This window comes from Lingula anatina, chromosome 1 (assembly GCF_051362555.1).
Source record: "Lingula anatina isolate TDL-2025a chromosome 1, LinAna3.0, whole genome shotgun sequence".
Classification (NCBI taxonomy): domain Eukaryota; kingdom Metazoa; phylum Brachiopoda; class Lingulata; order Lingulida; family Lingulidae; genus Lingula; species Lingula anatina.
In genome coordinates, this window is record NC_141767.1 from 62,307,338 (window position 1) to 62,332,264 (window position 24,927).

The window sequence follows — 24,927 nt, forward strand, 5'->3', positions numbered from 1 at the left end:
GTTAACTGAAAATAAGTGTGATTATTGATCTTGAAGATGTAGATGGTTTATTAGGCAAAACCAATCTCTTTCAGTACAGTCAAATGCTTATGAGATAATTTAGATTGTCTACAGAAAATGTGAAATATTTCTTTATTAGCCCTCGATTTTAATTGATTTGATAAGAAATGCTATTTGACTGAAACAGATAACATGCTCTAGTAATTCCAGAATGTGATCACTGTCTGGTTATTAGGTAACCATTTCTTACTTATAGAGAGTTTTGGCAAGGCCTTCCGTATGACGTGTAACGTATAGTTCAATACGTAATACGTTTTACGTACGCGAAAAAGCTAGCAGTGGTTTTGGCAGGTCTGGCTCCGTATGCAGACATGGGGCTGCTTGTGGATTCTTTTTAGATAGATGAATAATTAAGATGATGAATGGAATGTGTTATTTACGTCAATTGATGCCGCAGATCCTGTTGTTTATGAAAAAAAATCAACTTAAATTGAATTTGATACTACTACGGACGACTGATTGACTGGCTGTTTTTTCAGCTGTTTTCACAGAGTATTTCTACCGACAGCGTCTTAAAGTGATTCAGTGGAATCTTAACACCCTATATATTCCTCTGCAATATGTTAAACTTGAAAGAAATAAGCGTAAATCTATTAAATTCGATACGTTTCTTACCTACGTGTAATCACCGATTCATACGTAGTGCCGTATGACTTATGACTTGTCCTTGAGAAAAACTACGCACAAAGTGATGACGTCGCACGTTATACGTCGTACGGAAGGCCTTGCCAAAACTCTCTATTATGTTAGTGAGGTGTCAACAGTTTGATGAGTCATAGGTAAGGTCATTGGTACCAGATCTGGCAGATTGGTCTGTCACTTTGGGCCCCCAGGCTTTGGGAATGTACAGTCACGTTCTGTCTGCCCAGTGTATAATGTGCGTCTGTGCATGTTTTTTAACCAGTGGGTCTTCTGAATGTTTAGATGAGAAATGTTTTTCCTGCTGGGTGTTTCTTGATAAGCTACTAAGATAATCAGAAGTCTTGTGTTCTTTGTGGTTTTTACCAGAGCTCAGTGGTCATTATGGACTTTAGAAATTACCCTTTGCAATGTCTGCTAATTGTGCCCAGTTTTTCAGCCTAAGTTGGTCAAATTAGTGGTATTTCTTTGTTTCTAAACTGATATATTGAAAAGTAAAAATGATTGAATCCCATTTTGGAAACCAAGACATAAGAAAAACCTTCATGCAAAGGCAGTAGTTCACTTGGACATCAGATCCATAGTCCATCTAAAGATAAATAAATGTTTAAGAGCTGGTTTACGCAATAGGTTTGCATTTCATTTCGCATGAAAAGACTTAAGAGTCAAAATGGAGGAATTGTTTGTCTGGAGGGTAGAATATCCAGGTTGTACATAGTCCAATCACATCTTTGGTGAAGGGTCACAGTGTGACATAATTATAATAGCAAGGAGCATGTTCTGTCAACCATAGTAATTCAAAGTGACCATGAAATAGGAAAAGGCACACAATAATAAGAAGGTCATCTGGGGCTGCCAGAAGAATTTCTTAGTAATATTATATAGTTAAGTGTAGGGTAGGCACTGTGGACTTTTGCTCTTTCTCATTTTCTTTTCTCGTAAAGGACCAGTAGAACCAAGGTCAGGCTATGTCATATGAATATGATGTAGAATGTTTGAGGCGCCTGCTTTGGACTTTTATACATCCTCATTTTCTTTTATTTTCTTTCCTTGACTCACACAGAACCAAGGCCGAGAGAGACCCTGCTGCATTTCAGTGCTCGTCTGGGACTGAAACAGTTCACCACATTCCTGTTGGATAAGCCTGGCAGTGAGGATGCACTGCAGCTGCCTAACAGACAGAACAAGCTTCCAAGAGATTTAGCTCAGGAATCAGACATGGAGGGATTTGCAGACTTATTTACTGAGTAAGTACACAAATGTATAATAATAATATTGATAAAAATATATGCAGACATATAATTGAATTGTGCAATTGGTGTGTTTGGTTATTTATCATATTTGTTATTGGCAGGTCATGATTCACTGTTTTCATGATGGAATCAGGAGTTCATTGATTGAAAATGAAAAATTGTTCTTTGGCATGCAGTCTACCATTCATAAGTAATTAACTTCCAAGAATGCCCAAGCAGGGCTATGCTATAATTCAATTAGAATTATGAAAAAGTTTAATTTAGAGAAAGACGAGTCTGCAAGTATTTCACACAGTCTTGAATGAAGGTTAGATATAATACAAATATACATGCAGTTCATAGTTTATATATGGACACATTGTGTTTTTCTAGTGCTTCCCATTCATCACTGAGGATTTGCAGAAATTAGAATGGGGACATAAAGCAAATCCCTAATGTGCCCTGAATTCTCACAATGACTTCATCATGTAGATGTTGTTGAAAATAGATTCCAACTGATTGTGTGTTTGATGAGTCTACAAAGCAGACTTAGCTTCATATTCTGGCTGGTTTTGTTGGACTTGGACAGAAAGTCAACACAGCTTTCACATCAGTATTTACTGTGTAAATTCCCACCCATGAATATTCCAGCCATTAATACAATTGCTATAAATCACTCAGTCTTACAGATCTCCTTTTGTGTTTTTTCGAGCATGCATTAGAAATGTGCTGCACATGTGATTGAGAAAAAATATTATGTTAAAAGCATTTGCCTGAAAATGAGTGCCTCTACTCCAGGAAGAGCAGAAAAAAAGAAAAAGTTTTTGTTACTGCAGCAGCTTTCCTTTAAATGACACTGAGTGAAAAGTTAAAAGATACCACTGGTGAATTTAGATGTTCAGGTACTGATATGACAGAGATATGCAATTAGTCTTTGTTAATGTATAATGAGTTCTTGTCTATGTCAGGCCAGAGGACATCCCATACATAGAAATGCAATTGATATTAATGCAAAATGAAATATTGATGATTGGACTTGTTTTCCCAATTATTATGAATTGGATGTAAGGTTCCTTAAAGTATGATCTCCAGAAAAATTTTTGCTTGAGAAATGACCTTAATCTGAGGACCAGTGATGCAAGGGAAAGTGGGTGGTTCCTGAGAAGTAATTCAGATTCATTACCAGGTTAATACTAGAATATTCCAGATGGTTTTGATAAAAAATGACCACCTTTAATCCTTATCATGCAAATGAATAATTAAGCACAGTATCCCACAGTGTTATACTGACTTGTAATTACCTAGCTTAGTAAGTATAGAGGTAGTGCGCAAATCTAGAACTCTTTTACCTGTACAAAGGTGCTACATACTTGTCAAATACGGTGGATGTATAAGGAATGGTTTTTCAATAGATTGCGGGTGAAAATAATATTCTATAGGTCTCCAGAGACAAGAACAAGCAAAGGCAAAAGGAATTTTACCAGAGATATTGGAAGTGAAACAAGAAGTATTAAGGGAAATTTACTGAGGATTTTTAATATTGTGATGAATCTTATTTGGAAGATGAAGACAATATTGTAAATACACATAAATGGATGAAGGATGTATCATTACTCAGAACAGAAATATCTAGGGATTTATTCCACACCAAATATATATTCCTGTGGAAGCATTATTACTGGGTAAGTGGAAGCTCTATAAGTGTATTTGCTCTCTGGTCTGATTAATTTGTGGACCAGTTGAGGTAGTTTTGGACTGATGGTTTTTGTTTCCATGGAGTCATTTAATGAGGTAAGTATGCTTCAGTCTTCTGCTATATAATTATGCAGTTCTTCTAGTTTGTATAGACTGCTATATATATATATATACATCCTCTGCTCCCAGCCATCAAAAAGTACTGCAAATTCTTATCAAGTACATAAAAAAATTCAGGTGCTAGTATATATATGTGTGTTTACAAAAAGTTTTTGGTTCAGTTTTGTGTATAAAACTTAGGAGGACACTTTTAAAAGAAGACATATAAGTCATAGGTGGTCTTAACTGAAATTCTCCAGATTAAAAGACAAACTGAGGCTACTTTGTAAACAAATCAAAATGTACAAAAAAAAAACAAGAAAATGTTGATGATAAGCCACTGCTGTGTTGATACCTACCACCACTGAATGATTTATATTACGATATACTGAAATTAAGAAACTATATTTTAGGAGTCTTCAATACCTGTGCACTTTCCAAGATTATAGTAAAGGTATCCTATCTGGGATATTCCAGTCAAATCCAATTTTCCTTGAAAGAAAATTAATTTACTCCTCACAAATCATTGCTCAACCTATTTCTTTTCTTGAGTTTGATGTTATATTCCATATTTATTTAAATTTAGTTCTAAATGTTTCCCATAACTTTAAGACTGCCATGACTTCCTGTAGCTCAACATGCCAACTATCTAAGTTTTCACATTGTCCAAATCATTGATGAGTAAGCCATTTTACTTGATAGGTGCTTGGGAATTTAGGATAAACTTGAGTTCAGATTTCAAGTCCATTCCCTTCAGTGATGCTCTTTTTGATCCATTCTTGTGCTTTCCCACTTAAAGAAACTGAAAAATCTTTACTTCTCTTTTTATGAAAACTAAGGTGGTCAGATGAAGAGTGTATAGTTAGAACCAGAATTCCCAATGTTACTGGTTCACTAAACATGTTCTCTAAACTGTTTTTATAATGGCGGCATTTTTAAATGGGTTGTTTCTCTTTTCCATTCCAGTTACAATAAACATGATATAGTTCAGTGGGATACAGGCCGAGTGCAGACACAGTCCACTCTGTTCAGGAGACATGAGCATGGAGGGGCCACTGTCAGTAGGAATGTCAGGGAATCCATGAAATCTGTTGGTGAGTACACTGAATCTATGAGAGCCAGGCTCACCTGAGCTTATTTTTTTATGCAAAAGTGATTTTGAGATATCAGATTGGTATGGGTTCTGATCGAGTCTATTCAAGAATTCCCTATATATAAAGGGTGAGTTCAACTTAAACTTGTTTTGAAAAGATTGCAAAATTAAAGTTTGTATATATGGGTAAATGGATTAGGTTGTTGCAATGTATTGGAAGTAGATTTATAAGTTGATTGTGATGGAATTTGTGTATCGTAAATAATTTGAACTTGAACTTTGCAACTTGCTGCGTTGGCCTGGTCTTATGTAAGTAGGCAGAATTATTAATTATTATGACCTTAAATCCTATGTGAGCAGCTCTGGTGATTTATAAATGTGTTTTTAACTGGGCACTGTTTTTGTGTCCAGGTAAGGTCTTACGTTATGACACAGATTACTTCAAGATTGGCAATATAAAATCACTGTGGTGACTGGTGTACTACTTTGTATACAGGGTAATAGCCATATACTGATCCTATATATCTATAGTGGAGACACGCCAGCCTCATTCTGCCAGAGATTGCAGTAGGTGTGCTGTGGTAGGTGTCACAGTCACATGCTAAATAAAACACAGCAGACAGGTGCCTGTAGAATTTTCTGAAAGGAAGTAAACTAAATGGCCCTCCCAAACTATTCAACAGCTTTACTGCTATTTCCACAGGTTTTTATAGTTCTTCTGCTGCCTCTGCACACCTTACAAATTTCCACACAACCCACCAATATTCTGGACAACACTACTAACATATTTCGATTCTGTACGTGCATGCAGGTTTCCAACTCGGTATATCTGACTAGGGCCAGCAAATGAAATATTTGCTGATTGCAAAAGATATAAACATTGACATTGACTAAGAAGATTAAAGAATAAACTGGGGGGGGGGGGGGGGGGGTATATATATAAGTGGTTTCATGGGAAATTCAGAACTTGTGCTGAAATAATATATGCTAGTGTGATCCATGAAAATATAGAGTAATACAAATATTTGAACAAAGAGAGAGGTAAGCATCCACATGTGTGAGCTGATCTTTTACTTGTGGTTTGAGCAGTCTGTTGCCTAATGTATGATAGTGAAAACTTATTTGTTGGCAATACCATCTGCTTTGGTTCTATATATTATCTCCTTAATCCCAGGGGAATTGATGTTAGTTCTTTTGGGGAAAAACTATGGGCATTCTGTTCAATAACAAAACTCTGGTATCTCAATTTCAGTCCAATATGGAATGTGAATAACATAATTACAATAATAATAGTAAAAACACATAGTACTTGACATAGATATATAAGAGATAGGAGCTTTAACATAACCAGTCTTTCTACGTTAAATTTCAGTATTTTACTGCTTATATGAGTAAGGTATTATTAGAACATATGGAATTATAGAGATTTCATCAAAAGAAAATATTGAATTTTGGCCACGTCTGGATGTTATGCTGTTGGGAAGAGGAGGCAGGTGTTTCCTGCCTTTCACCTTAGGCATTACTTGTCATGAGGCTTAGCTTGCCCAGCTATTTACACACGCCTTTGACTCTGAAAAAAATAAAAATTGTAATTCTACACGGTGTACAGAGGACAATATGGCACCACGTAGACACATTCTACCCAGGCTCAGTGGAGAATGAAATCCTCTGTTTGTCTGTCCATTGTGCTTGTTATTTACCTGCATTGATGCTATCTAAACAACAGTGGACTGAGAATAATCAGCAGGTTAGACTGTGTTAGTGACTCGAGGGGCTCCGGTGCAGTGTGGCAGTGGCTGCAGTACAGTCTACCAGCCAGCCAGTCAGTCAGTCAATACAAAGTAGAGGAGTGTGTGACTGCCATATATAACAGCCTAGTCTGTGGTAGTTGATCTAGGAGGGGGAAGTAAAGATGGTGATCAGATAAATCTCCTCTGTGATGCATAATATTCCTGACAGAAGCGTCATCAAGTCATGCTACAGGACCCTATCCACTAGTTGACTAGCTCACCTGGATGGAGGAATTCTCAGAGTTGTCACCTGTTTGGTTAAGTCAGGAGCGTAGGTGTGCCCAAGTAACCTGTCATCCCTGAGCCGAGCAAAAACTGCCATTTCATTCTTTAAGCACAGCACTCTCTAGTCACTGTAACGGATAGCTAAATAGCATGTGCTTTATTTTTCTGGATTGGATTTAATTGCGAACGTTGTCTGCACTCAACAGGCTGTTTGATGAACAATTACACCTACGCAGATAAAGTAATACTTGATGTAGAGCTGCGGCGGGGAAGCTAGATTAGCTAGGGTTTTGCAGGAAGTCATTGGATTTTAATACATAATAACCGAGTTGGGCTGAGACATTTTAAGGTCTGGATGTATAGACTCAACAACCGACAACTGATAAAGAAATACTTGCTGTTGAATATAACATGGATGCTGATATAGGAGCCAGTAGTAGTGGGGATGACGATGTTTTTGACTCTGGAGGTGGGTAGATAATGCTTTTGTAATAAACCATCAAATGAACAGCAGTTTGTCCACACATACACATACATGCACATTTATTGATTTAAAAGCGAGGTGGCTTGCACACATCAACACTGTATACTCATATCAGTTATATAGGGCTGATCTGTTTTGGTGTGGCATTTAGATTACACAGAATCTTCTAGTTTCTAGAGAACATGAAATTTTGTCCACAGATCATAACAGTAGCATATTTGTAGTTCATCGTTGAGTTTGATGCCAACGTGGCCCAATGATGGTATGTTGTTTCTTACTCATTAGTGTCTATTCATATGATTATCTCATTTAATTATAGCACTGCAGTTGAATGTGGGGTGATTTGACAGAACATCCACATATTTAAGCCCTATAATTTATGCTTAAAGCAGGAACAGCGTGACTGTAATAATAGTGTTGTACATTCATCATGTTTTACCAGCATTGGATATGTAATGAAAGAGTTATACATGTATAGACACATTTGATGGGTGTGGCTAACACGTATGTTCAATTGGGATCTGTGCAGTTGGAAGTTTGTTTAGACCCAAAAAACACACAGTGGCAGGAAATTGAGAGTTTTGTGTAAATAGAGAACCCCATCTTGTACCTAGTTTCTTTTACATTTACTTGGAAAGACTGAAGCACTTACTGAAAGCCTGTCTATTCATGATCAAAGGCTGCTGTTCAGAGAAAACCTTTAAGGTTTCTTTTAACCCCAAACGTCAATAATTTCTCATACTGATAATCTCTTCTAGATCAATTGAAAGTGCAAAAAAATAGTCTGGGAGGAAGTCTTGGCATGCATTTGAAAAACGTAAAATGTGTAACCGTATCTACTGGTCACTGGTCTGCATCTCCTGCTGGCAGAGTCTGAAGTGTTCAGTATTCATGTGGTTACATTTTTCCCTTGTGGCACACAGCAAATTCCAGCTGTGAAAAGGATGCACATGTGAGACTACAATGCTTCTCAAGATAACTGTGTTTATGGTACTCAAATCAATAGTGCATTGTATGTGTACACTTCCAAACATTGTGAAGTCAACAGTGTTCAATTTAGAAAATAAGGATAAAAGCTATGTTTGTCTTAGTAGTAGTTCTGTTTTTTAATTATCATCATTAATGTGCCTAGAACATAAAGTCAGACTTTCCCATTCCCTTTTTCTTTTTCAAGATGAAATGATCATTAATCACAGTGCAGAATTTCTAATTGTAAATCCTGCTCTTTTGGTTTTTAAAATTTACATGCCTAGACTTATGCTGGTTCTCAGTTTCCAGAAATTTGAATGAAAGCCCCTATTTTAAGCTGATGGTTTGAGTTATTATATCTTCCCCATGGTGCAGGTGCTACAATAATACAGATGGGAAATTTTGCTGATGTGGTTTGAATCCAGGTATTATAATTCATCCCTTTCCTGATTAGAGTGTTATTCTGTGTCTCTGGCAGCTGATTGAAAAATGAAACAATTACAGAATGGATAGATTTCCTGAGAGAATAAAAAATGATGAAACCGAATGAGCTGCTGCGTAATGTGAGGTCTGGTGATGTGAGCTCATTATAGAGATGAAATTTAATTTCAGTTTCAATTTTATTAGCTATGTAAATCATGAAAAGTGATAACAGCTATTCATAAATTAAAGTGTTTTTTTTCTCCAAATTATAAGTTCTCCAAATGCCTGGTTTTTGAGAAGGCTGAACAATTCATGTGTGGCATAGATGACATGGACATGTTATGGGGGACATCTTGCCTTCTAAAGCCACATGAAATATTTATTCAAATGTAATATTCATGGTGGCACAGTGTAGTATGACTTGTTATCCCGTATTACGTAGGCATCCACCCAAGTTCTTTGTTGGGTAATATGTTCATATTGTTATGGATAACAAGTGTGGACTGAGAATGAGCAGCACATTTTCTTTCTTTCATATCTTTCTATAACATTTGGATTGAAGGTGGTAGGGGAGTGGTGGAAATATTTGTTCTCTGCTTTTAATGTAAAGCGAGGAAAACAAAGGTGTTTTGTTGCTGGAGGTTGGTAAACTGTACTCGGGTAAAACAGGAGTCAAAGGCTTCAAGTTTCAGAGCCTGTTATTTAATAAAAGAGCAGATATATCTGCACAAAATGGTTGGGAATTTACCAATGGTATATGTGAGTGAAATGAAAAATCATATGTAAATGGAAAGAAGAACAATTTTACATGATAGATAAGGTCAATTTAAATTGTAAATATCCTAGTCCTGCCACATTTCCTCATAAAGAAGGATCATTTACTGCAGAATAAAACACATCATCTGAAGCAGCCACTTGTTCGACACAACATTAGACATCCATTTTGCATAAGTCCAGACTTGTAACCACGGTATAGTAAACTTTCTGTGCCTGAACACGAAAATTATGAACCTCTTGGAGGCGGGCACCAAGCTATATATCACATAGCTTCATTACTGGGACCTCCCTGCTTCCCTGCAGCCTGCAACTATGAAGTGGTCATTTAAAAGATGGACATCTCTGCTTTGACAATGGGCAGTTTGGGGACAAATTATGGCCTGCTGGCTATCAGATGGAGAAGATAGGAGATGTTCTGTGAAGAAGGGAATTACAGAGATAGGAACATGGTGTGAAGAGATGGACACCTCATTTGATATGGACAGTCAGGAAATGATGACTCTTACGCTGGAATTTTGTTCTTTTTGATACGGTGATAAAGGGCAAGGGAGATGTTTTCTTTTGTCATGATTTATGAAAGTATTACCTTTCCTTGTTGCTCAAGCTGTAATAAAAGTAACAGCATACTATAATACAAATACATAAATATCTGAAATAATTCCCCCCCCCCCACCCCATATTCTTAATTTTCCAACAGACTCCTGAAAATTGAAATAACAACACTGAATTATTGTGTAAACAATTCTTTTTACTAACCTAGGGTGGCCTGATAGTGTATCCAGTTTCAGAAAAAAATATTTCTCATTTACTTTATACATAAAAAAAATAAGTAAAAGTATACAGGCAATTTTCTTAATGGAATTTCTGTGCCCTTGGGATATGTTAAGCTGAATAAGAAAAATTATTGGGTGAATTTTTCACATGGCCAGGTAAAGCATTGAGTGGATTGTATTATAATTGCAGTGAAGTATGATGGCATGCTGGGTAACATTATCAGTATTTAGAGGTGAACTCCCTTTTCCATACAATATTGCCAGATTGCATGAATATTATGCTTCACTAGAATTGGGACACAGAAGTGGACGTAAGATAACATGTCCTAGTGGTGCAGATATAATGTAAAATGTTTTATTTAAATGATAGAAGAATTTTTGATATTCAGACATTTTACTATGTTGTATACTTCTCTTTATTATAAAACATATGAAGTATTGGGCAGGATTTAATAGGTTGGTTTTGACATACTTTAAACTTTTGGAACACAAGATTGAAATGAGCAATTTGTTTAAATAAAAGTCTAACAATTACTTGACGTGGGTTTTCCTCACAAGAAGTGGAATAAATATCAAATGATATTCTCAGTGAGATAAAAGTGGAAATGTACTTGATGGTCTAGGATGACAAGTTAAGGTATTGAGGTCTAGGTTTATTTATAAAATATAAAACCATAGTGTGCATGCATGCCCCTGGAAACCCCTGCAAAGAGTTTTTTTCTTCATAGCATTGGGATAGAATTGAGAGCTTTTAAATTAAGAATCCCCTCTGAACAGAAGGAATGTGGTGTTGTGTGCTGCGACTTTGTATATGTGACCTCAGCAGGTGAAGCTGTTTGGGAATTTTAATGGAGTGGAGGTTAGAATTTAAAACTGCAGATTTTCATGTCGACACCAGGCTTTTATTAAATGTTAATTTTTTCTGTATGTGCCTAGATTTTGAAATGAAGTAATAAAGTGGAAGGCAAATTGGACTGTTCATGTGAAGTGACAGGCGGTCCAGGGGATTAATTATGCTTTTTATAAGGAAGAGGAGATTAAAAACACCTCATAATGTTTTCGTATTTGAATTATTTTTTTTAACATTGAAAAGAAAATGAAAAAATCAATTTATTCAAGGGATAATAAATTGCATACTCTTACCTGTGTAGTTAACATTCAAACTTACAGTTTCAGTTTGTGAAAAAATCCTGATCATTGATTACACACGTGTCACATGATGTGAATACAAAAATGAAAATTTCACCATTTTAACAATTCATGAATTATCAAATTAATCAGCATCTTTCTGTTTCATATTGGGAGAGCGAATTATGTCACGTTTTTATAAATTCATACCTTTGGCCTCTAAATTAAGTTTGGTAAAAGGTTGTACCTAATATTTGAAGATGCTTTTTAAATGTGATTCAACCCATGTATAATTTTTGAGTAATTATTACAAAGGGGATAATACAGCAGCCGGTTCAATAATGGTGCAAGCATAATAAGAACAATTAAATTATTTGCGTGCAGTACTGTTTCAGTCTGTTACACAACTCCAGCACATTGTTGGTGTGGCACATGATAGATTGGATGGGAGATGGTTCTTATTTCCAATCAATATTTAGCAGCTGGCATGTATCCTCTGAAGATACTCAGTAACAGATCTTCAAAGTGAAACAATAACACAATCTATTTTAACTGTACCAGACCACCCAGAGCAGTGGGCAGAGAGTTATTCTTTTCTTAAAGAGTTTTCTTTTGTTTTGATGGAATATTTAGGGCATTTGACAATGGTTAAGAAACTGGGCAGAGGCATATCTGACCCATGCAGCATTTTGTAGATATTTCAAAATGTATTTTGATAATCATTGCTCTTATTGATATTTTATTCTGAAGATTTCAGTTGATTCAACTGATTTATTACAGTATTGAACAACATTATAAATTTGCCATGTTTTAAGTGTCACTTTGAATTGTTCTTTAAAACATAGAGCTTCACCCTTATTACTGAAGAGTTAAACCCACCTCACAGGGATTCTCACACATTTTCTAGTTTTTTATAACATCACACAGTGCTAAAAGTCTTCTTTTAGATGGACAATTTCCATTTGTGAAGCATTTACTTTTATAACTAACCAATTTTTTTTTGTTTTCTCCTTGTAGATGAAGACATCAGTTTGCTACGGGACTTCTCTCAGTTGATGCATGGAACAGTTGCCACAGTGCGCCACAGAGAACCCAAACCTTGGAAGCCAGGTATGACCTAGGGTAGTCTTCACAACTGAACTAACTTGGGCCATTAATATTCTAACTGGTGTCACCAGACAGCCAGATTACACCAGGATGCCATTTTCATTTAGATGCTGGTGAATTTGGTTAGATGATTTAAGTGTAATTTAACCTAGTTCTTAACATGGTTTATAACGGTTGCTGTATCCCAGGGTTTAGAAGGACAATCTGGTTTAAACCATGTGACTTCCTCTCAGTCTGTTTACTCAAGTGTGTGCATGAACATGAGAGTACAAGCATGCATGCACATAGTATAGTGCACATTCATACACTTACACTTGGGTACAGAGCAGTTACACCAAGGCAGAGTGACTTATACACACATACAACATTGTTAGTAAAGACAGTATCAGCTCTGGATGGATGACTTTGTTTGTGACAGAGTTTGACAGTAATTGACTGTTAGAGGAGAGTCGTAACACCTTTTGCCCCAGACTTATACTGGAGGTAGCCTTTTTATGCCCATCATTACTGATTTTTTTATAACTTAGATGACAAGTGTCACTGTTACCAGTTTGGAAGACAAATGATCTCAGCAGCCGTGGGATATTTGTTGTTAAGATAAAGATAAAACAAAGTCAAACAAAACTGTTTGCTTTTGAATTGAAGAAAGTGTAACATTATTGTAGTCATATGTTTGATCTTAGATGGGGAGCAAATAGATAGCTAGCTATGCACCCTGGTTGTATTTTTTAGTTGAGAAGGTTTCATATTTATCATTGGAAACCTCCTCAAGATAGTGAATAACTGTTTATTGAGTCTTTTTGATACAGAAAGGAAGTCTGGGCAATTTGCTTGTGACCAGCAACCCTTTCAAACTCCTCCATACAGCCTTGAATGTCAAATTTGATAAATGTTTCCTGCATGTCTTGTTTAGATGCGCCTGGGATCCAGGAAGAGGGAGACATCGATGATGACTTTCTCCAGAGGCGGCACTACAGTGACAGCCAGTACATGAGCAGTGCGTGTGGCAGCTCAGGGGGGTACCCAGGGTCCACTGTACAACACTACAGTACAGGCAGTACTGGGGAACACATGGTGCCAGGAGCTAGTACGCACCAGAGGTTCCCCTCAGTTGGTGACCCCCCAGGGTACAGTCCAAGGCAAAAGATACTAGGTAAGAGGAAAATAATCTAGGGAGGCATTTGTTAGATCTTCATTATGTGTCATTATTTTTTTTCATAAATTTTGAGGTTTCTTAACACTTTTCTGGTTGTTCATAAAATCCCCAGTGTTAATGATTCTCAAGTGGTATCATAAATCAGAGCTTTGTTTTAATGGCATGTTTTAATAGCAGCTGATAACAAGAAAAAGTACCTGGGAACAAAATGATAAATCTAGAGTGTGGTCAGGAAACAAAGCAAAGGAGATATATGAGGGGATAACATACCTTGATGATAAGTTTGTTTTCATTATGCTGCCTTTTTTGCTATCCTGGAGACATCAATTTAACATGTTTGTTTCATGACAATGTCTTGGAGCAATTGGACTGTCATATTGACATTTATGTTTAATTTTTTTGTTGACAACTGATGGTGTTTGGAACTAACTTACCCCTTTTTGCAAGCCACACAATAATGTAAGGGTAAATATGGTTCAATTTTGATAAAACTAGGAAGTGACAAAGCTGCTGGCTAAATATGTTCAGTACATTTTACTCGCTTTTTTTTCTTGAACTGTCAAAAAGTGGCAAGATGAGCTTGTACAGGTGGGACAGAGTGCAAATAATTAAATTGATGTTTTTATTGCCCAGTGAGGAGAGGTACAACTTTCTGTCATAATAAAGAGTTCTTTCTGGTAAAACCCGATTCTTCCGTTGCGGTAGGGCAGATTTTAAATAGGTTTGTCAACTTGTGGGAATACATGAATAAAAAGATGATGCCTTTTTATTAACCTTTATTTCATCCCAGACCTTTATTTCATCCTAGACCCCTAAGGGTATAGCAGAGAGATTAAAGAAGATTCTTACTCTTTTTGTCTAGAATGACAGATAGTATCCTAGGGTGCAATGGAATAACAGAGGAAGGAAAGGGTTGTTTGAAATTGAATGCTGTTGCTGTATGTTTTATGAATGAAGAGTATACCAGAGTAAAATTGAAGAAAAGACATTCACTGCTAAAGCAATTCTTAAAACATGTTGAGAAAAATGGAGAAGAAAACAACTTGGGGCTTTGAAAAGTTGCAGAGCTTTTCAAATAAATTTGTCGAATATGTTTGTATATTAATTTGAATGCCAACAACAAATTTCAAACACTATAATCCCTGTCTTAAGAGATGTTATTGTATGATGTAAGAGATGTGTGTGTGCTTACATGTGTTGGAGGTGGTATGCTTCATAATATACACTATAACTGGATGAACATTCACCTGCCAAATGCAAGGAGAAAAAAATCCATTTGATTGCTGCACCAAAATCACATTTCTGGGCTCCCATTCATCTTTCATTCTCAGTATTTACTTTTTACAAGAGAAATCCAGCACCATATTACCACAAACCATGCCCTCCTGTACCCTGTGTCTCAGCACTGACCAATCCCTGGCGCCAGGTCCACATTAAGACTCCAAATGTTCAAGGCTTTTGGCATCAGCTCTAGCAGTTAATGATGATAATGTTTCCAGCTTCAGCTGGTGATATCAACATAACTCAAGTTATCTGGTGCACTGTGGTGTACATAGATGATCTTGTAGACAGGACATGTAGTAGTTGTTGCCAGTAAAGGGAATGTAACACTTGCCAATACAGATCTGTTGTTACATTGATGCTGATGTTGAGTTGACAAGTTGTTGGTGAACAGCAATAATGTACAGGTTGTCAGTGTTATGGAGTAGTGCAGGTATGTTCTAAGGTTGCTTGTATTTTTTGATAGAAAAAGAGAGCATTAGATAGAACAGTTTGCAAATTAGTATTAGCAATTCCATCCCCCCCCCCCCCAAAAAAAAAAAAAAAAAAAAAAAAAACGATAATAATAATAATTCATCTGTTACAATGATGACAGTGCTTAAATTTTCGGTTTGAAATAAAGAAAATAGTTGGTAGTAGTTTGAGAATTGCTTTATTTCACATGGCTCAGTCTGACTTTTTTAAAGCTGATGTGGTGCATGATACATAGCCTACAGACTTTTGATAACCCAGCAAAATATGCAGCAAATGAATCTGACATTTTTCGCTGTTAAATACAATCTGATAACTAGGTGCCGAGCAACAATTTCAGCCTCCGTTAGGGAAGATTAGACTAAGTAAATGCGTTTTTCATAGGCTCTGTTTGTTGTACTAGGTAATCTTTTGCACATTTACATGTACTTAATGTGAAAAAACATGATGTCCCATCATGTGACCGTGTTACTGTTATCAGGCTTGTCTTGTATAGTAAGTAGTTCAGTCTAGGAGGAAAAAAAAACTGCTGTAGCCTTTGGTCATCAATTTTGATAAGATCTACAAAAGGTTAAGGCCTGTTGTGTAGCAGCACATAATCATAGCCTGCTGCTGGCCCTGTGTTCCCCATACCAAACCCAACCCCCTTTGCCCTCCCACTCTTGTCACGCTGTGATGCTAAAGAACATGCAATAGGGGAAAAAATGCCCCATTGTCTCCCGCCTGGAGATACTTATCTCAAATTTAGCTGAGACTTTTACATTTTGGATTTCTGTCATAGAATGCCATTATGTTATTTGATGAGGGTAAGTCCATGAAATTAAGGTGAAATTAATTGTTTATTATCTATATGTTCACTTGGGTTATGTTTTTGATTTGTAATATTTTTGTGATAAGATTTGGGAAGTTCAACATGAAGTTGCATGTAATGTCTACATTCCCACTCATAGTTGCGTAGTTGTCTCTCATGAAACAGACATGCAATTGATTGAAATGGGATAACATATTTTAGACCTCAATAATCTGAAAATGGTTGCCTCTGCAATGTTGTATTGAGTTTTGAAGTATTAAACTAACCACAGATTACATCAAAGTGAAATAAACCAGAACGCCGTGCATTTTCTATTTCTTTGAAATTGAATGTACCAGCAGAACTATTGAAGCAGACGCTATTGGTTTTGTTTGTGGTGACAGTTTTTGCTGGGAACTGTTTGCATTCAACTTGATTGCCCCAAATATGGCGGATCTTGCCATTTCTTCATTGTCATCTGACTCTTTAAAGAATATATTGTAACAATATACACTTGTAACAATATATTCAAATATTTTTCAATCATGTCATTAGCCAAATATGCTCTAAAAATCTGCTTGTACTATAATATGCTGTACTTACATGATTCAGCACTTGAGATACTTCAGTGATCAGGATTTTAATTTTTTATCATTGGTTATATGGAATCTTTTTTAGATTACTTACATGTGCATAGAAAGATCATAGCCTAGGATAAGTAGAACTTATAATAGACATGAATTCTTACATGGAGGTGTTCCCAAGTATATGTAACAATAGAAAACCAAATAACCCCAGTTACAGTGGCTGAAGACAGGAGAGGGATAAGAATGACTCTCTGTGGTTAGAAATGGCCTCGCATAGTCTGCAGATATGGTAGGTAGCAAGTTAGGCCATTGCAATCTGATTGGGAATGTTTCCAAGCATGTTTCATTGCTGTAGTTGAGCAATGCACTTGATAAACCACAGGGCTGACCACAGTGGAGCCATAATTACCTCTTCTTTATGGGCAAGTTATGTTTTATTCTTTGACTTAATGTTATTATCAGCAGGATGAGTCAGAAAATATCCTGAAAATGCCTGTTAAAACCTCCCCTTTATGCTCAAAATGTGATATTTATGATGCTACTCTGCATGAACATCTACACAGTCCAGTATATGAACCAAGAAAATGTGTTAATTTATACTGTAAATCAGCATGTTAGAAACAATATCTTTAGGAAGATGTTATCTAAAAGATGTCATAAAGGTAGAAGGGATGGCTAAGATGCAGTGCCCCCAGCTCCAGGCAGTATATGTGTGGCCAAATCTGCTGAGTGTGTGTAAGGTGCCATAGATTTGATACTACAGATATGAGGATATTCCTTAATCTGTGTCTAGACTTGGAGACTGATGTGCAATGTAAATTGTTTCACTTTGGATAGACAAATCTTTTTGAGTCAAACGAGATTATTTGCAATGATTTTGACAATTTTTTTAAAAAGCAATTTGACACATTTTAAAAACAGTTTATTCCTTAATGTGGAATGTTGAGATAATTTTTATCATCAGTGTAGCATTGACCTGAATCAAGGCTCTGTTGACTCTCAAATAATTTATCAAGTTCTGAGAACAAGTTGGCATGCAAGGAGATACCTGAACACATCAACAATCTGTCATCTTGTTTTTGGAATAGATGAAGTTCTAAGAACAGGATTTCTCCAGTGTAACAAACACAAAAATTTGTGATTCTGCTATGTGCAGTTAACAAAATTTTCAAATATTTTGGACAAAGCAAGTTCTTTAGAAATTGATATTCAAATGAGTTAATCTGGAATTTACTTTCATTTACTACATATTGTTTTATTCATAAATTTAATTGCTTAATGATGATACTTTCTGTCAGTACTGATTGCTTCTTTAACTGATACTGCATGGTTTCATATCTTCCTGCTTTTATTTTCAGAAGCCAACCTGAGGCGTCTACAGGACATACATGAAGGCATACAGCTTCTGAAACAGTTTAACCAAGGCCAGATGACAGGCCATGAGCAGGTAGGGGTTTCTAAAGTAACATTGTATGTGTTGTATTTGATACTGTTACAGTATACACTATACATGTACTACTGTTACAGTATGCCAGTTGGGGATAATGCTGTTACTGGTGACAGTGTCTGTATACACCACTGGGCTACTGCTGCTATTGTTTAAACTTAAAGCATATTTCTGCCTCTGTATACACTTTTACTGTATATGCTACTACAGTTATAAGGTTACTGTGCGCACAAAATGTGTTATGTTCTCACTGTATACCGTGATAATTGCTGTTGCAGTTTGTATCTTTGGCATGCTGCTGCTTTTGAATCAGTGATTTAGAATTGATATGCTCCTTGTACTTGCAGAAAACAGCATTATGATTGTCACACTAAAAGAAAAAGTGCATTAAAAAATATTAAGATGACAGGAAAGGAAAATAACATCCGAACTAGTGTATACCTATTTTTGGAATAGATGTGGCACTATACAAACAATATGATAAATGAGTAATTTATTAGCCCGCCACCACATCTTGTAGATCCCTCCCCCACAGCTTAATACAGAGAGAAAAGCCCTCCTTTGTTCTGATTGTAGAAGAGCCCTAGTTTTAGACTTGTTGGAAACATTCAACTTAAATATGTGGAAAAATGCATTTCAACTTTCTGTGTTGACTTCAATATTTCAAAATATACTAATTTTAGAAATCTTAAAACTTGTGATGCAAAATTTCACTCTGTGATCTGTTTTTTTCTTGAGGGCGACTGTTGAATAAGAGTTATGGAGAGGGTAGATGATAAAATGGGATGTGAACATGAGAAAGTCGTGCTTACATGTTACTCTGCCTACTTGTGACTTGGATTACACACTCTTAACAGTACAGGTCGTGATAACAAGATAAATATAGCTGGGATGGTTAATATTTAGCTTTCTTTGTTGAATAAGGACAAGTTGATTACATTTCCTTATTGAAGTTACTCATTACAGTGTTTGCCAATATTTTTCATAGTGTAAATTTTGGATTTTTGAGGAAGATGTAGTTTTGATGCACAAAATCAATTCATTTGCTTCAATTTAAAAGTTAAAATACTGTAAAGATTAAGTCTATTTTAGTTAGGCTGACTGAATCGAAAAGAAGTGTAATATAAGTATGTATAGAGAAAAACAGATGTGTAAGATTTAAAAAGACTACAGATTTATAACACCTGGTGTAGAAGGTAAAATTCAAAACAGGAAAAAAACAAGGGAAAAGTTTTACAGGAACTCTTAATGATCACATGTTTTTAAAAAAGGGATGGGAAAGTTCATAAGGTAGGACAAAAGTGATTGCGAAAATATCTGACACTGAACTCTTTAACATACAAGGTAGACGTCACATAAACACTCACACAAAAACTGGAGTACAGATATTTTGAAGGCATCCTAGCTAATTGTGGTCAAACCCTGCTGAAAATCTTTAACTCAGGTATCGTATTCCAATATACTATAAGAGAGAAGACACAGACACAAGACGTGGGTAACCACAGCAATATACACCACATTCATACTAACCTTGAATCTAAGACAGGAATGGGTGATTTGGTTCAATACTGGATAATCAGGAGTAAAAAAAAAATCAGACGGACAGAACAAGGAGAGAATCATGTTGAGTACTTATTATTGAGGGAATCAAAGTGCTAGTCATTGATATTCTGTATGGACAGATACTAGATGGATAGAGGTGGGAAGGGATAAGGACACCTCTATTTGCCATGATAGTGATAAGGGGTTTCTGGGTAAAGGTGGATCTCTTTCCTGTGAGGTAATAAGTTATCCATCAACTGTCACATGCTCCTGGACGTGTGGAGCATGCTTACATAGAGGACAGACACTTTTCTATTTATTTGGCGGTGTAAAAGAATTGATTTTCAAAGAGTGGTATGAAACAGCTGAAAATGGTTAGGAAAAAGTTGAGAAAGAAGTTGAGGAAGAATTCCAGTACCAAAAAGATACATGCTAAGGTGAGTGCTGACATCTCCCCTGAATAGCTATGTGCAGTGCTGTCTGAAGGACTTGTTACTGAATACTGTGTGTTAAGGATATCATGATCCAGATAGATAACTTCATGATCAAGGATGAGAAAAGGTGGAGGGTTGTTCTGTGGTCAACCAGAACATAATTCAAATACTTAAAAAGATAAAGAAGATTGGACATGGCAACAGAACCTAATAGTCTTAAATTAGGAAACTACATGTAATTAATATTTGCTGTTCCAGTGTTAAATTTTTCTCTTTAAAGATGACATTGACAGAAGTATTAGACTGAAAAAAAAAAACTGATTATTTCATAGATTATGATGATAGTTTGGAGAACTTTTGCTGAGTATTCTACAAAATTACGCTTTGTCTTTACATAGATGAGGAGTGCATTGGTTTAGGACATATGGTGTAACCATGTGGAAATGTAACATAAAGCATCCAGGTTACAAGTTAATTATCAATCTGGTGTCCCAAAAGAACCAGACTTATTGAATATACAGTGCTGTTTGCATAGATATTGGCTCAGATGATTATCCATAATAGAAGTTTCAAGAAATAAGCATGTTTGTTTTTATGTACAGACACAGATGTGTCTGTACATATTGCCATCACCTGCGTCTGTCGTCGCCGTCGCCGTCATCGCTGTTGCCGTCGCCGTCGTCGCCGTGCACTTTCCTTGTAAACACGATAAGTGGAAGACAGTTTTACTTTTTGGCTTTATATTTACAGAGCTGATGAATATTCATAAAATGCAGGTCAAGTTCGAAAATCAGCATGATCGGGCCATTATTGTAGAAGTTATGCTGTTTTTTAACTTTTCAGCATATATGCAACACTGTAAACACATTTCAACAAAAACCAATAGGCCTGTTGTCATGAAACTCACAGGAGCAATCAATCTTACTAAAACGCAGGTCAAGTTCGAAAATCGGCATGATCGGGCCACTATTTTAGTAGTTATGCTTTTTTTTCACTTTTCAGCATATATGCAACACTGTAAACACAATATAAGAAAAACATATAGGCCAATTGTCATTAAACTCACAGGAGTGGTCATTCCTGCTAAAATGCAGGTTAAGTTCAAAAATCAGCATAATCGGGCCATTATTTTAGAAGTTATGCTGTTTTTTACATTTCCTTAGATTCAATTCTTAGGCATGTTAACAGTTTCATTATTTAATTAATAAGATATGTAAAAGTGTTTTTTTGACATTTCCTGCATCTTTACAACATTGTTAGTTGATTTTGTAAAAATGATGTTAAACTTGTTATTGTATATTGTGTAATAAAGTTTCAAAAATGGAAATAAACTCATATCATTGCAGTTTGTCAGACTGAATCATTCACTATGTTCAGAATCTCAGAATGGAAGAAATTGGACATTTAACACTGCTCTATTGATATTTTTCCCATCTCATCAATTTTCTTAGTTGGTCATATAAAAATGGCAGTAAACTGTTAATTTTGTTTTATGTTAAAAATTGTTAAAAATGGAAATAAACCCATTTCAGAACAGTGCTGTCTTGTTTACATTTTGGCATTTTCAAGTTGTGACTTTGAAGTTCCATGGTCCTGAAGACCTAATTGCTAGTCACATTTTCTGAATATCCATGATACTAATATTTTATTATTAAAAATTGATGGTTATTATGCTGTTAAAAATTATGTAATATTGCATCAAAATTTGAAAAAAAAACCTAATTTGGGCACTGCTCCCATTGTGACCATTTAAGAAAAACCATGTCAATTACTGTTCTCAAACAGTACAGTAAATATATATAAATGTGTCTGTACATATTGCCATCACCTGCGTCTGTCGTCGCCATCATCGCCGATGCCGGCGCCTTGCACTTTCATTGTAAACATGATAAGTGGAAGGCAGTTTTACTTTTGGGCTTTATATTTATAGAGCTGATGAATTTTCATAAAATGCAGGTCAAGTTCGAAAATCAGGATGATCGGGCCATTATTGTAGAAGTTATGCTTTTTTTTCACTTTTCAACATATATGCAACACTGTAAACACATTTCAAGGAAAACCAATGGGCCTGTTGTCATGAAACTCTCAGGAGTAATCGATCTTACTAAAACGCAGGTCAAGTTCGAAAATCGACATGCAGCCTGAGTTGGAAAAGCAGTCTAATTGGCTTCTTTTTCTAGAAGTTATACATTTTCAAAGTGTGAACTTGAACTCCCATGGGCCTGAAGCCTTATGCTTGTTACACATTTAACTTACGTTGGTATTACCTGTTGAGCATAATTAAAATTTGATGTTGAATTTGCAGTTTAACATAATGTACTTTTGCGTCAGAATTGACAGTAGCCTTTTTTGTTATTTCCTGCTTTTTGTCTGTACATTTGACAGCTTTGCTGCCTTGTTATAGTGTCCATCTTAAGGTGTGAAGTAAAAGGATGCTTTAGGCAATTTAAACATTTATCAGGACACAGTTGTGTTTTCAGCTAAAAGGAATTATAGGCGTAGAAATGTAAGCTTTTTTGATAGCTCAAAAGATGGTAAATAATCAGGGACCCGTCTTCCACTTGATTAATCGCCCAACGACATAAAACATATCAAATGTTCCTTCTTACCATTTGACACATGCCCTCATCTGGCGAGTGAGTGTATTATGAATGGCTGACTGACCCATGACAATAGCCTGGCATGTGGCTGAATGGTAAGAAGACTGGGGAGATTGACCTCAGAGAGGACCAGGCAGGGCAAATAAACAAAAGTCAATACTTTAAGATGATTTTTTAAACTGACCCTGGGTGAATGCCTTGGAGAAGTGCTCATCTGGGGCCTGCTGCTAAACAAGGGGTCATTCAGTGTACTGACCTGAGATGATTTTTTTTTTTTTTGGGGGGGGGGGGGTGTCTTGCAAGCTTCTTATGGTGAAGGTAGACAGAAATGTTAAAACTAAGGCTGTCCAGGTATTCTAGGAAGCTCTTTCCCTTAAAAGTATCTTAAAAAGAGTGAAAATTACAATTTCTCAAAGAATTGATCATCTGATTGTGATGAATAGAGTTCTGTGTGTGTGTTTGAGGGGGAGAGGGGAGAATATATTGCCCCTCTTTCATAGGGAATTAGATCAGAACTTTTTAACTTAAATGTCCTATCAGTGCCTTTTTGACCTCCTTGAACAGTAAAACATTGTGTGATGAAATACCAAACGGATAAAGAAAGAGGAAGAAGCACCTGACGACATCTGTGTCTGTCTTTGGTATTGACAGCTTAGGTTAAAGACTACCCCAAAGTTTTGTTTATTTCTGCATTTACCATCAAGGGTTGCCACTACCTTTTGCAAAACAGCTGCATACAAAATTGCAATTGGAATCCTAGTTGAATCAATTAATGGTTTTGTAAGTGTCTTGTTTCAGAAAATATGTCAGCATTATAGTGCATTTTATTGTTAGACTTGCATTTGAGTTATGGATTCCATTAACTTAATGATGAAACCATGTCGGGATGTGACAGGATGTATTAGGGGAGAATTGCAGGTAATGACGAGGACTTTTTTCTTGCAAAAGAATCTTGTTCCTTGTTGACAGGGTGAATCTTACATAAGCATCTTAGATGTACCTTGCACATTGTGTGACTCAAAGCCCCCCCATTCCATAGTTAAAGTTTATGCCCCTTGGCTTGTTTGCCTGTCAGCTAATAACATTTTACCTAGACCATTTATCCCTGGAAGACAGCTTCTCTGCTTTATAAGGAGTTGAAATTTGACTGCTTATGAAATGTTTGCTTGTATTGAAAACTTCACCTGCTCTAGTTATCAATAATTATCAAGTGCTTGACAGCAAATAATGGAAGATGCTAGGTCCTTCTTTAAACCTACACAGATATCAAAGTTTTTGCTTTAATCTACCTAGGATTTATGAAATGTTGAATTTTTTTTTCATGAAATGTGTATGACAGTTCAAGAGAATGATAAAACACTTTGCTCCTTGTCTTTGTCTCAAGTCAACATTTTACTGTGACATAGATAGATTACATTTAAGTGTGTAAATAATTTTGTCCCAAATATCAGGTAAATCTCTTTGATTTCTGTCTACTGCACAATCTCCTGATATTTACTTAGGAATGAAGGAGGCAATTTTTCAATATACATTTATTATCTGTGACATAATGCAGTGAATGACTAAGACCAATAAAATATATTGCTTCAAAAGAATAGAGACTATTTAAGATGATTTTTTAAAAACTGCGGATAATAAATATGCCATCCTCTTTTTTGTCAAGAAAACTTGTAAGTATCGTGATGCAAATGAAAAAAATCTTGATTGATTATCAACACCTGTTTTGCTTGAAAACGAGAACATTTTAGCCAAGACGGAACTCGGAACTCGGTACATTTTGTCTCTTAGATGAAAAATTGATGTACGAGATGCCAAAATGTGTTGTAAAAAGGCCAATAAAGTTAATACCAGGAAAGTCACGTTAGGGTGAAAAAACCTTCATTGGTAAACAAAATGTTCAGCTAATGTTGTTCCTCCCTGCATTCCTTCATGTGCTCCTGCTGAATGTTATCTGTGCTGCTGGAGCAATAAATGCTAATACAGCACACTTGACATGTTCAAAGGCTCCATGTAGATGTGCCTGTGTAACTGAGCCAGGCGCTACGATAGGGGACAGATTTTCTGGGTGGCAGCATGGAAATGGACGAGGGGATATGGATCACATGTACAAGTGTAGGAAATTACT

General features: G+C 36.1%; 1 protein-coding gene across 26 annotated transcripts in view; it reads left to right on the plus strand.

The window, feature by feature from the left end:
• The window catches only part of LOC106170911 (rho guanine nucleotide exchange factor 28), a 106,442-nt gene that overhangs the window by 18,690 nt on the left and 62,825 nt on the right, over nucleotides 1-24,927 (plus strand). For 22 of the 26 annotated variants that reach the window (XM_087000925.1, XM_087000926.1, XM_087000930.1 and 19 more), the window contains 5 exons: nucleotides 1,763-1,946; nucleotides 4,692-4,819; nucleotides 12,405-12,497; nucleotides 13,408-13,647; nucleotides 18,138-18,226. In XM_087000925.1, coding sequence (XP_086857051.1) covers nucleotides 1,763-1,946; nucleotides 4,692-4,819; nucleotides 12,405-12,497; nucleotides 13,408-13,647; nucleotides 18,138-18,226 — 734 coding nt within the window. Of the gene's footprint in view, nucleotides 1-1,762; nucleotides 1,947-3,156; nucleotides 3,614-4,691; nucleotides 4,820-6,446; nucleotides 7,303-12,404; nucleotides 12,498-13,407; nucleotides 13,648-18,137; nucleotides 18,227-19,699; nucleotides 20,206-24,783; nucleotides 24,915-24,927 lie in introns of those variants that run through there. The other 4 variants (XM_087000940.1, XM_087000941.1, XM_087000942.1 and 1 more) reach the window with 4 other exon arrangements.